Here is a 12959-nt window from a genome sequence, read left to right as displayed (position 1 = left end):
GTGAGTGAGGCTTTAGGAAGACATCGCTACCTTCATGTGATAGCAGCACCTCACCGGTCTGATTGTATTGTGCTTCAGTTCCATTGAAGTGAATGAGGCTGCACTGATATCAGTCTGAGGACAGGTGTAGCACTGGGACAGAAAGCAGCCATTTTTTTTTAAAATCATATGGAACCCTCTAGTATTTGTTTTACATTTTAACTGATTAATTAACCCAGGGAAAATAATAAAAATAAATAAAAAGTGGCCAAAACCCATGACAGCTTACAGAGAGTCGCTAGACATACGGGGTGTGATTATATGCAGAGTATAGCGCTTTTACCATCCTCAAAAAAAAAAAAACTTAATCATTTGTGAGAAATACTTTGACTTTTATGGACACAGTATTTCTACCAACACATTCCCCTCCCCCACTGAGATAAACATGCATGCTCAGCCCCATTCCTGGATTACAGTTTTTCATGATCAAGGAAGATTCCAAACACATCTGATACATTGTTGCATGTAGCGCAGGGGGCGGAGCACCAGGTGTAACAATGTATCAGCTCCTCCTTCCCAGCCCCTTGTAGCAGTGACTATCTGGCTCTGCCGCTCACCTCTCCATGGCTTCACATCCAATCTTCTCAGCGTCAGCGTCAATCTTCACAAACAAGGGCTCCAAAGCCGCCTTCTCAGCATCTGATAGCGCCATCCTGGGATGTGAAGCTCCAGCACAAGGGCCAATCTGCACTGAGGGGCCCCAGACTCCATCATCACCTTTATATAGGGAGGAATGGCTGCTGATCCAGCACACCTGGGGCCCTACAGGAGAGCCTGACAACCTGGCCTGGCTGACAACTCCTGGACTGGAGTGCAGACACAATCAGCCGGTGGCTCTTGTAGATTAGGGGAATGTTCACAGGACAGATTTTTGTTATGGATTTTCACTGACATTTAGCACCAAAGATAAATTCCCAATTATTACAATGTTAATTCAAACATCGCTTTTTTCCCGCTTGTGGTTTTATAAGTCCTGCTGTTAGTTGTAATAAATTAGGCCAATGTTTTATGTGATGTTTTTTGCTGTTTATTGCGTTCTTTGGTGCGTTATTTTTTTCATGAAAACCACCAGCTCCAGAACTTATCTGAACGTCTAAATATGAAACTCAGGGCAATAAAGCGAGTGTTTTTGCTCCTCTTGCATTTTTTTTTAAACACAACGGGGGAGTTTTATCAAAACTGGTACAAAGGGAATCTGGCTGAGCTGCCCATAGCAACCAATCAGATTTCACCTTTTATTTGTCAGAGTTTCTTTGGAAAATGAAAGATAGAACATAAAAAGCGCTTCTACTAAGCAAAAACAAACAAACAAAAAACAAAACACATTTTTCTGGCATATTTTTTGTGGGAAAAAACGATTCCAGAGAGAATGTGTGCGAGGAGGAAACCTCGGGGTGGAGTAACACATGGTAGCGTTATCACTGTTGGGGGCACTGTAGGGGGCAGTATTACTAATGGGGGCATTCTAGAAGGGAATTACTATTGGTGGGACTATGAGAAGAACTATTACTATGGGGGCACTAATTTTTCTTCAGGATAGTATTTGGGGGTATCGAGGGGCACAGCGAGCAGCAGGATAAGGGCTCATGCACACCGTGGCCGTATCACGGGCTGCATACAGGGGGTCCGCAATACAAGGGCATCACTTGAATTGGTCCGCAATCATGAAGATGCGGAACGGAGGCATGGATCGGAAGCCCACGGAAGTATTACTGAGTGGTTTTCTGTCCGTGCCTCCGCACCGCAAAAAAGTAGTGCATGCACTGTCGGATGTGGATCGCGGACCCCATACAAGTGAATGGGTCCACAATCCGCATGTGGCTGCCCCACAGTCGGTGCCCATGCATTGCGGACCGCAAATTGCGGTCTGCAACACAGGCCCGGCCAGCACACGGTCGTGTGTATGAGCCCTAACACTGTGGGGACTCCAGGTTGGGGGATGATGATGGAGAAGGGAGGAAGCTAAGACGTCTGTGTGTCGCACTCTGCAGAGACGAGGCGGCTGAGAGAAGATGTACGGACCAAATGGAGAAGATGATGACAGAGAAGATCTACATCTGAGGAGACGTCACCTGGGAGGCCCTGGAGGTGAGAGGTACGTGCTGCTGTATAGCAAGTAGAGCAAAATGTGGTGTGCGGGGGAGGGGGGGTGACTTAGAGAACTGGGCCATATTCATTGGGGCTTGGGGTAACAGGAGAAAATCCACCACAGCAACACCCCATATGTGCTCATATACTGCTGTGGGGCTTGATTTTTTTCAGGATGAGATGATGTTTTCATTGGAACCATTTTGGGGCTGATATGACTTTTTGATTGCTTGATATTCTGCTTTTTGTGACCAAAAAATGTCTATTTTGGTACAATTTTTTTATGTCGATCACCTGACAGGGCAGATCATTTTATATTTTTATGGATGTTACACACATGGCGATATCTAATATGTCTATTTTTTTATTTATTTATTTTAAATTGAAAATATATTTTACCTATTATACTTATCCTAGTATGGGACTTCAACTTTTGGGAGTCGGGCGGTTTATTTCCATGGTGAAGCAGGAAGCCGTCCGCTCCCTGCTTTACTGTTCCGCTGGTCTCCGGCGCTCCCCGCTCAGGCCGCGCTGCTGGCAGTGGGAGGAGCGCTAAAAGCCCGGGAATCAGCCGCCTGCACAGCCAGCAGCGCGACGTATGTGTGTGAGCGCGTCCTGCTGCTGCTGGGAACGCAGGATGTGCCGATCATCAGGGAAGCAGGTATTTGTGTTTTTTTTTATAGAGCTGGAGAGGGCACTAGGGGCCAAAGGGGGGCACAAGGAGGACATAACTACTGTGAGGGGGCACAATGTGGGCATTAGTCCTGTATTCATATCTGCTTATTTAAAAACCATTTAAAATAGGAATCCAAAGCGGGCTTTGGTAGAGGTACCAGCCAGTACCAAACCCAAGTTCGGATTGCTATTTTAATTGTTTTTAAATCCTCAGATATGAACACAGTAGGAATTCACCAAAGTCTCACGCGACTTTGGGCGAGATGAAGTTTGGCTCCACGAAGCCCATACATTTTAATGCTATGCAGAAAAAGCATTAACATTGAAGTTTTTGAACTAATTGACTTCAGATCTATGATCTGAAGATCGATTCGCTTAAGGCCTCCTGCACACGAACGTGTGCGCCCCGCAATGCACGAACACCGACCGTGGGGCAGCCACAGCGAATCGCGGACCCATTCACTTTAATGGGTCCGCGATCCGCCCGTTCCGCGAAAAGATGGGAAATGTTCTATCTTTTTGGGGAACGGAAGTACGGGACGAAACCCCACGGAAGCACTACGGAGTGCTTTCGTGGTGTTTCTAGCCGTGCCTCCGTACTGCAAAAAAATAGCGAATGCACTATTTTTTTGCAGTGCGGACCGTCGAATGCGAATCGCGGACCCCATTCAAGTGAATGGGTCCGCAATCCACATGCGGCTGCCCCACGGTCTGTGCCCGTGCATTGCAAACCGCAATTTGTTGTCCGCAGCACGGGCACGGAGCCCTAATGTTCGTGTGCATGTAGCCTAAGGCTGAAAAAAGCCCTCTGTCCATCCAGTTCGGCCTGTTATCCTGCAAGGTGATCTAGAGGAAGGCAAAAAATCCCCTGTGAGGTAGAAGCCAATTTTCCTCACTTTAAGGCCCCTTTCACACGGGCGAGTATTCCGCGCGGATGCGATGCGTGAGGTGAACGCATTGCACCCGCACTGAATCCTGACCCATTCATTTCTATGGAGCTGTTCACATGAGCGGTGATTTTCACGCATCACTTGTGCGTTGCGTGAAAATCGCAGCATGTTCTATATTCTGCGTTTTTCACGCAGGCCCCATAGAAGTGAATGGGGTTGCGTGAAAATCACAAGCATCCGCAAGCAAGTGCGGATGCGGTGCGATTTTCACGCATGGTTTCTAGGTGACAGTCTATTCACTGTATTATTTTCCCTTATAACATGGTTATAAGGGAAAATAATAGCATTCTGAATACAAAATGCTTAGCAGGTGATCAATTGAGGGTTAAAAAAAATAAAAAAAATTAACTCACCTTCTCCTCTTGTTCGCGGAGTTCCCGGTCTCTTCTTTACTTCTTAAAAGATGAACTATCGGCTAGGACCTGTGGTGACGTCAGATCACATGCTCCAATCACATGGTCCATCATGATGGACCATGTGATTGGAGCATGTGATCTGACGTCACCAAAGGTCCTTTAGCCCACAGCTCATCATTAAAGAAGTAAAGAAGAGACCGGGAACTACGCGAACAAGAGGAGAAGGTGAGTTAATTTTTATTTATTTTTTTAACCCTCAATTGATCACCTACTATGCATTTTGTATTCAGAATGCTATTATTTTCCCTTATAACCATGTTATAAGGGAAAATAATAACATCTACAGAACACCTAACCCAAGCCCGAACTTCTGTGAAAAAGTTCGGGTTTGGGTACCAAACATGCATGATTTTTCTCACACGAGTGCAAAACGCATTACAATGTTTTGCACTCGCGCTGAAAAATCGCGGGTGTTCCCGCAACGCACCCGCACATTTTCCCGCAACGCCCGTGTGAAAGGGGCCTAAGGGAGAAAAATTCCTTCCCGACTCCAATCAGACATCAGAATAACTCCCTGGATCAACGACCCCTCTCTAGTAGCTATAGCCTGTAATATTATTAAGCTCCAGAAATACATCCAGGCCCCTCCTGAACTCTTTTAGTGAACTCCCCATCACCACCTCCTCAGGCAGAGAGCTCCATAGTCTCACTGCTCTTACCGTAAAGAATCCTCTTCTATGTTTGTGTACAAACCTCCTTTCCTCCAGACGCAGAGGATGTCCCCTCGTTACAGTCACGGGGATAAAAATATGATGGGAGAGATCTCTGTACTGACCCCTGATATATTTATTCCTTATGTGATTATTATTTTTGCTCTATCGCCACAGGGACCTTGTTCCAGATCAACCGGACATCACGTCAACATGCCAGCGACACCCTGGATGTGATAGGACCAGTTGGTTATTTCAAGGTGTATTGGAACAACGGTCTATCTTTTGATAGATTTTATTAGGTAAGTGGTGATATCGCCGTTTGCTCTTTTGTCTCGTTCTCGCAACCGAAAACCACCGCCAGAAATACATTCGGGAAATCCTTGGTGTAGTGAGCGTCGATGTGTGCGCAATTCCTCCAAAATAACATCACAGAGACGTTCTCAAGTAGGATCCAATAATGTGCCTGCTTCCAACAGCTAGGCGAGGTTTATTTATACCAGAAGATGGAAGACAGTCTTACAATCATGACCAATGGGGAGACAGGTGACTGGCTGGAAGGCGGTCTTACAATCATGACCAATGGGGAGACAGGTTATGGTATGAAGTGATTAGCTGGGGAAGATGTGAATGATCGCAACAACTTATGTTCACACGTTCACACACTTATTCCCGCCGTTTTCGTTGCCGCGCTTATTCTAGCGGATGAAGAAACCTTTGTTCAACGGTCCCCATCCCTCCCGCCTCAGCCGGCGCCATGACACTGGTATCCTGCAGTAATACCATGCCGGGCACAAATCAGCTACAGGTCAGGACAACCAGACCATCGTGCGAATGTTTCTGCGCGATTCGAACACGAACGAATCTGCGCATCTCCATAGGATAGATGGCGACCATACGGCGAACAATAATTTTCCACACCAGTTCCCCCCTTTTTGGCCATATGTCGTCATTTCAGCGGCTCCCTAACACTACAATCACTCAAACCAGACCTCTAAAGGGAATAAACATGTAAAGGGGAACATGCTACACTACAGATGAACTAACAAGAAGAACCTGGCCTATCATTCTTGGGCCTCTTCGGTTGCTTGACCGCGACGTCCGGCAAGGGTGGTGACAGTGAAAAGTCTCCAAAGTGTCTCTAATAAAGAAATGCCTTCAAAAGGAAGGGTGATTCTCCATGACGGTTCCTTAAAATGCGGTGGTTCTTCTTGGGTCTGTCCTCCTGATGGTTCTCTGCGATCAAAACGTGGTCCTCTGAACGGCTCCTCGCGACTCGATTCATCAAGCAGCAGGTCATTCTCACCGCCACATAGAAAAGAAATATAAAGCACAGCAGTAACAGGACATACACTTCTATTTCCTTAAGCTACGATCCTATAGAAAACAAAATATCACGAAGCCCCCCAGACCTTTAAAGGGGTTCCAACCTTCATCTGCAATCACACGTGCTTGCCCCTGTAACGCCTTAACTCTATCTAGATGAGCCTGAACCTTGTCACCAGTATATTTCACCCAGGTGCAGCAATCCTCCCCGATGAATTCACAGAAACCCCCCTTTTCAGCTAAAAGATAGTCGAGAGCCATCTTCTCCTGGAGGATAAGAGTTTTTAACTGTCGCTGTTCGGAGGAGACTTCTCTCATGGCTTCGACTGTCTCGTTGAACATCTCATCCACTATGGTAGAAAATTTGTTCAGCCGCTTTATAAGTTCTATACCCCATCCGGTCCATGCCGGAAACCATTCCCAAACACGGTCCCCTGCAGAGAACAGCTCCCTCCTAGTCCGTCCTTCCCATACTCACCCTCCTCTGCACCATCAGATCCTCGTGACCATCAGCAATGTAGGAGGCGGATACTAACCTGACTAAGGTAATGAGAAAATCCCAGCAACGTTTCTTCTGAGTAGATATGCTTTTATTTCATCCACAAATGATATGCTACAGGATGCGTTTCGGCCCGTTCAGCCTTTCTCAACTGCAGTTAAGAAAGGCTGGACGGGCCGAAACGAGTCCTGTACCATATCATTTGTGGATGAAATAAAAGCATATCTACTCAGAAGAAAAAACGTTGCTGGGATTTTCTCATTACCAGGTATTTGGGGATTGCCCCTTCCCGCGCAACACACACAGGTATCGTGAGCTGTCTATTGGATTTGTACTAACCTGACTAAGGAGCATGACCCTCAAGCATTCATGGGAATGACTCTGTAAGCAGCCTGCCCACACAAGAAGTAATAGGGCCCAGTTAGAGAGACACAAAGGTCATTAGGGTTCCGGTTACTGGAGTTGAGCAACAGCTGGATGGATAAAGGGATTGCTGCACCGTCCTGAATGTCACCCCCCCCCCCCCCCCCCCCCAGCAGATATAGTCGTGTTTTGTGGTTAGGTTGTTACGGTCAGGGATTCTATGGTCGATCTGGACAGTGATCCCAGATAGGCATTCGGTCCGACCCATGGACTTCGCTCCAAATCCAGAGCTGATATTAAAACAAATCTGGGGTCACCCTAATTGACCGGATACCCACTTGGGTCTACTAAGCCTACTACAAGTCTCAGGGCTGACATCAAGACCATAAGTGACTTGACCATCTAAGAATGTATGGTTGAACTCTATGGATAGGTAAAGCTTCACAGATTTACCTAAAGGGTTGATTTTTCTCATGCCCACCCTGATGTCATAAAGGGCATGAACTGCCACCATGGTTGGGAGGCTTTGACCCGGAGGTGGTTTGGAGCACACCCAGCAGTTGGATCTATTTGCCATCTTTGCGAAGTGCAAATTCGGATGTGACTCCATAACATTTTCCAAAGTGCATTAGACAGAAAGAATAAAGGAATACGAGGTACCTGTTCATTGTGCTTTGTGGTCAAGTAGCTTCTTGCAATGGCTGGCGTGGATCCACCTGTCATGTTCCTCGACCTTGAGGGAGGTGTGTGTTGTAAGTAGAACCTGGTACGGCCAGGTATATCTCGCCTCCAGTCCCTGTCACTGATGTTTTTTAACGAGCACCCAATCGCCTGGTTGTATGGAATGCAAACCAGTTATATATTCTGGTTCAGGAATAGATTCATAAACTCTCTGGTCTATCTTTTGGAGTTCCCGTTAAAGAGACTGCACATACCCCGTCAACTGAGAATGTAAAGATGACAGCTGCTAGGTAAAGTACAACCCCATCTTTGGTCTACTCCCGAACAGAATCTCATATGGGGACAGCCCATGAGGCCGTCTTGGTGCATTGCGCACAGAGTAGAGAGCAATGGACAAACACTCGGACCGCGGTTTTCCCCTGTTTGCGGAGATCTTAGAGATCTTGTTTTTGATAGTACCGTTTAGTCTCTCCACCTTGCCACTGCTTTGGGGATAATAAGGAGTATGGAGACCCTGATTGATGTGGAGAGCCTCACATATCTCCTTGAAAACTTATCCTGTATAGTGAGTCCCCCGGTCGGATTCAATGGCTTCGGGTACTGCCCATCGACAGACAACCTCAGAAAGGATCTTTTTGGCGGTTGTTGTGGCATTAGCTTTTTTAACGGGCCAAGCCTCCGGCCATCCAGAAAACATGTCTACACAGACCAAAGCATACTCGTGGGGCCCACTTTTAGGTATGTTGATGTAATCAATTTGTATTCTCTGGAAAGGGTACTCAGGTTTTGGGGAATGTTTCTTTGGGGTTATAGCCGGTCGTCCAGGGTTGTGTAAAGCACAGACCAGGCAAGCACTAGAAAATTTGGTGGCTGTGGTGGAGAATCCTGGAGCTATCCAGTACTCTTCCACTTGAGCACACATGACAGTTTTGGACTGGTCACTGAAGTAGTGAGCTAAATGGGCCATCATTGGATACAATACTGTTGGCAACCACCACTTACTACCGAGATCCCAGATCTTATCAGCCCCCTCCGTTGCCCCCAACGCTGCCCATTTCCACTTCTCTGTGTTCTCTGCCTGAGCTTGCAACTTCTTGAACTCATCCAACGACACATCAGCGGGTTTAGCCAGCATTAGCGTCAGGGGAGAGGGGTCTAGGGCTCGTTCTTTAGCAGCCATATCTGCCATTGCATTGCCCCTAGCTTCCATGGTGGTCTCTGTGGTGTGAGCTTTGACCTTTAAGATAGCCACTTCTAATGGGAGTGTAAACGCTATGAACAATCTGTTGATTAGTTCGGCGTGCTTCACAGGTTTCCCCGAGCTAGTGAGGAATCCTCTGGCCTTCCAAATTGGACCGAAATCATGGGCTATTCCGAAAGCGTACCTTGAATCCGTGTATACATTGATCCTTAATCCTTCATGTTTCTCACAGGCTCTGGCCAATGCGTCTAGTTCGGCCTCTTGGTCCGACATGTGGCTGCTGAGTGAGCCTTTTTCTACTATTTTGTCGACTGTTACAGCGTAGGCCGTGTGAGGTTTACCACCTTGACAGGGCTAACTGCTTCTGTCTCAAGCTCCATGAGCTTGAGACAGTTGTGATCATCTGAGTTTTCAGTCATGGTTGTGTTAGCGTCGGTCACAATCCTTTCGTCCCCCCTCTCTTCTTCAGAGTCTGATTGAGTTGGGATAAGAGATGCAGGATTGAGGATGGTACATCATCTTAGTGTAAGGTTAGTAGGGGTAAGGAGAGCCACTTCATATTTGGTCAAATGGCTGGCCGAAAGATGTTTGGTTTGGACCTGGTTAAGGATCTCTTGGACAGAGTGTGGGGTGAAAAGGGTCAAATGGGAATCTAAAATTATATCACCTACTTTGTGCAATAGTACAGCGCAGGCAGCTACAGCTCGGATGCACCCAGTTGAGTCTTTGATGTGTAATTGGGTCAGTACCCCAGTGGCATGCCCTTTACTTTCATGACAGAAAAGGGAAAAGGGTAGATTGTAGTTGGGAATACCTAGTGCCGGGCTTTAGAAAGTTCCTGGATCAGATCCTGGAGGGTTGACCAGTTTTCATCAGTTAATTTCTGGACCGGATGGCATACACCCCCGTATCCTAAGGGAATTAAGTAATGTCATAGCCAGACCCTTATTTCTGATATTTGCGGACTCTGTACTGACAGGGAATGTCCCACAGGATTGGCGCATGGCAAATGTGGTGCCAATATTCAAAAAGGGTCCAAAAACAGAGCCTGGAAACTATAGGCCGGTAAGTTTAACATCTGTTGTGGGTAAACTGCTTGAAGGTTTTCTGAGAGATGCTATGTTAGAGCATCTTATGGGAAATAAGCAAATAACGCCATATCAGCATGGCTTCGTGAGGGATCGGTCATGTCAAACTAATTTAATCAGTTTCTATGAGGAGGTAAGTACTAGACTTGACAGCGGCGAATCAATGGATGTCGTGTATCTGGACTTCTCCAAAGCATTTGACACTGTACCTCATAAAAGGTTAGTATATAAAATGAGAATGCTCGGACTCGGAGAAAACGTCTGTAAGTGGGTAAGTAACTGGCTCAATGATAGAAAACAGAGGGTGGTTATTAACGGTACATACTCAGATTGGGTCACTGTCACTAGTGGAGTACCTCAGGGGTCAGTATTGGGCCCTATTCTCTTCAATATATTTATTAATGATCTTGTAGAAGGCTTGCATAGTAAAATATCAATTTTCGCAGATGACACTAAACTGTGTAAAGTAATTAACACTGAAGAGGACAGTATACTGTATATATACTACAGAGGACAGTATACTGTATATATACTACAGAGGACGCTATACTGTATATATACTACAGAGGACAGTATACTGTATATATACACTGAAGAGGACAGTATACTGTATATATACTACAGAGGACGGTATACTGTATATATATATACTCCAGAGGACAGTATACTACTACAGAGGGATCTGGATAGATTGGAGGCTTGGGCAGATAAGTGGCAGATGAGGTTTAACACTGACAAATGTAAGGTTATGCACATGGGAAGGAATAATGCAAGTCACCCGTACATACTAAATGGTAAAACACTCGGTAACACTGACATGGAAAAGGATCTAGGAATTTTAATAAACAGCAAACTAAGCTGCAAAAAACAGTGTCAGGCAGCGGCTGCCAAGGCCAATAAGATAATGGGTTGCATCAAAAGGGGCATAGATGCCCGTGATGAGAACATATTCCTACTACTTTACAAATCACTGGTCAGACCACACATGGAGTACTGTGTACAGTTCTGGGCTCCTGTAAACAAGGCAGACATAGCAGAGCTGGAGAGGGTCCAGAGGAGGGCAACTAAAGTAATAACTGGAATGGGGCAACTACAGTACCCTGAAAGATTATCAAAATTAGGGTTATTCACGTTAGAAAAAAGACGACTGAGGGGAGATCTAATTACTATGTATAAATATATCAGGGGTCAGTACAGAGATCTATCCCATCATCTATTTATCCCCAGGACTGTGACTGTGACGAGGGGACATCCTCTGCGTCTGGAGGAAAGAAGGTTTGTACACAAACATAGAAAAGGGTTCTTTACGGTAAGAGCAGTGAGACTATGGAACTCTCTGCCTGAGGAGGTGGTGATGGTGAGTACAATAAAGGAATTCAAGAGGGGCCTGGATGTATTTCTGGAGCGTAATAATATTACAGGCTATAGCTACTAGAGAGGGGTCGTTCATCCAGGGAGTTATTCAGATTGCCTGATTGGAGTCGGGAAGGAATTTTTTATTCCCCTAAAGTGAGGAAAATTGGCTTCTACCTCACAGGGTTTTTTTGCCTTCCTCTGGATCAACTTGTAGGATGACAGGCCGAACTGGATGGACAAATGTCTTTTTTCGGCCTTATGTACTATGTTACTATGTTACTAATTGAAATGGTGTTTGTGACGGAAGAGTATAGAGAGGACCCAGTTTGGATGAGATGTTAGGGATCCAATCTCTGCTATAATTGATTAGACCTAGAAGGGCTCTCAACTGTCGGGCATAACGAGGTTGAGTAAAGTCTTTGAGAGAATGTATCCGTTGCATTGTCAAATGTCAAGTTCCTTTTGAGATACAGTGGTCTAGAAAAGTAACCTTCTCCATACAAAACTGCAATTTCTCCTTGCTAGCCTTATTCCCAGTGGATGCCAGATGGTTAAGCAACGACAAACTAACAATTCGTCCACATATTGCAATAGGGCGACCTCCGGATCCTCTGGCACCCACTGATCTAATACCACCTTTAGCTTACAACTGTATTCCAACTGGTTAGTCATGGACCCTTGTGGTAACCGGATCCATGTAAGTTGTTTACCCTGGAATGAAAAAGCAAAGAGATATTGACACTGGGGATCCAGTGGTACAGAGAAAAAGGCATTGGACAAGACAATGACACTAAAGTACGAAGCTTTAGGAGGGATAGAAGCAAGTAATGTGACTTCCTGGCCCTTGGCTGATTTCTTTGCCACCGGAAATAGCGGAGTGCTACATGGGGATTGAGTTGGGGTCAAGACCCCGATTTGAAGATACCTGTCAATCTGGGGGTCAAAGCGGGTACTGCGGTAATCTTGGTAATACGCAACAGGGGGCAATCCGTATAGTGGCTGGAGGTACTGGCAATAGGCCAGTAATACTTGTCAACCGCCTAAAGTTTAGGATCTACCTCGGCCAGTACGTCCAGGGACACAAAGTTGTCAGGTTCTCCAGTATACGGAAATGCCACCACTGCACAGCAGCTCGTCTGTGAGTACACTAGTAACCACAACACCCTCCGGAGTATAGGAGATTTTGGCCTGAATTTCTGACAGAATGTCTGCCCCCAAAAGGATAATAGGGACATCATCTGATATCAAAGATCTAACTGCTTCTGTGTGTTGGCCTAACTTACAGTGCAATGGTTTAGTCTATCTGAGAGTCACTGATTGACCTGTAAGTCCAACGGTGGGGGTAGCCTTGCCAGAAAGTGGAATCCTGCCTCTGAGGTCTTGGGTTTTTAGGACAGTTCTGGCTGCGCTGGTGTCAATGAGGCAGGATAGAGGGTATGGCAATTCCTCAAGAAACAGATTGACATGAGCTGACACCGGTTTGCCGTTTCCCTATCGGGTTGAGCTGTTGGACTGTGTAACAGATCCGATGGGCAATTAACTCAAATGCGTCATGATTTTGGCCGACTTGGCCTCCTACCTGGCTCGCCAACCGATATCGCCGTTTGCTCCTTTGTCTCGTTCTCAC

General features: G+C 46.1%; 1 protein-coding gene across 1 annotated transcript in view; it reads right to left on the bottom strand.

Annotated features, from left to right (window-relative positions):
• LOC120997563 (hemoglobin heart muscle subunit alpha-type-like) overlaps positions 1–850 on the bottom strand; it is a 28611-nt gene extending 27761 nt beyond the window's left edge. The window contains exon 1 of the mRNA XM_040427655.1: positions 597–850. Coding sequence (XP_040283589.1) covers positions 597–691 — 95 coding nt within the window. The 5' untranslated portion in view covers positions 692–850. The remainder of the gene's footprint in view (positions 1–596) is intronic.
• Positions 851–12959: the final 12109 nt, after the last annotated feature.

Source organism: Bufo bufo, chromosome 4, assembly GCF_905171765.1.
Source record: "Bufo bufo chromosome 4, aBufBuf1.1, whole genome shotgun sequence".
NCBI classification, from domain to species: Eukaryota; Metazoa; Chordata; class Amphibia; order Anura; family Bufonidae; genus Bufo; species Bufo bufo.
This window is presented reverse-complemented; position numbering and strand designations above follow the sequence as displayed.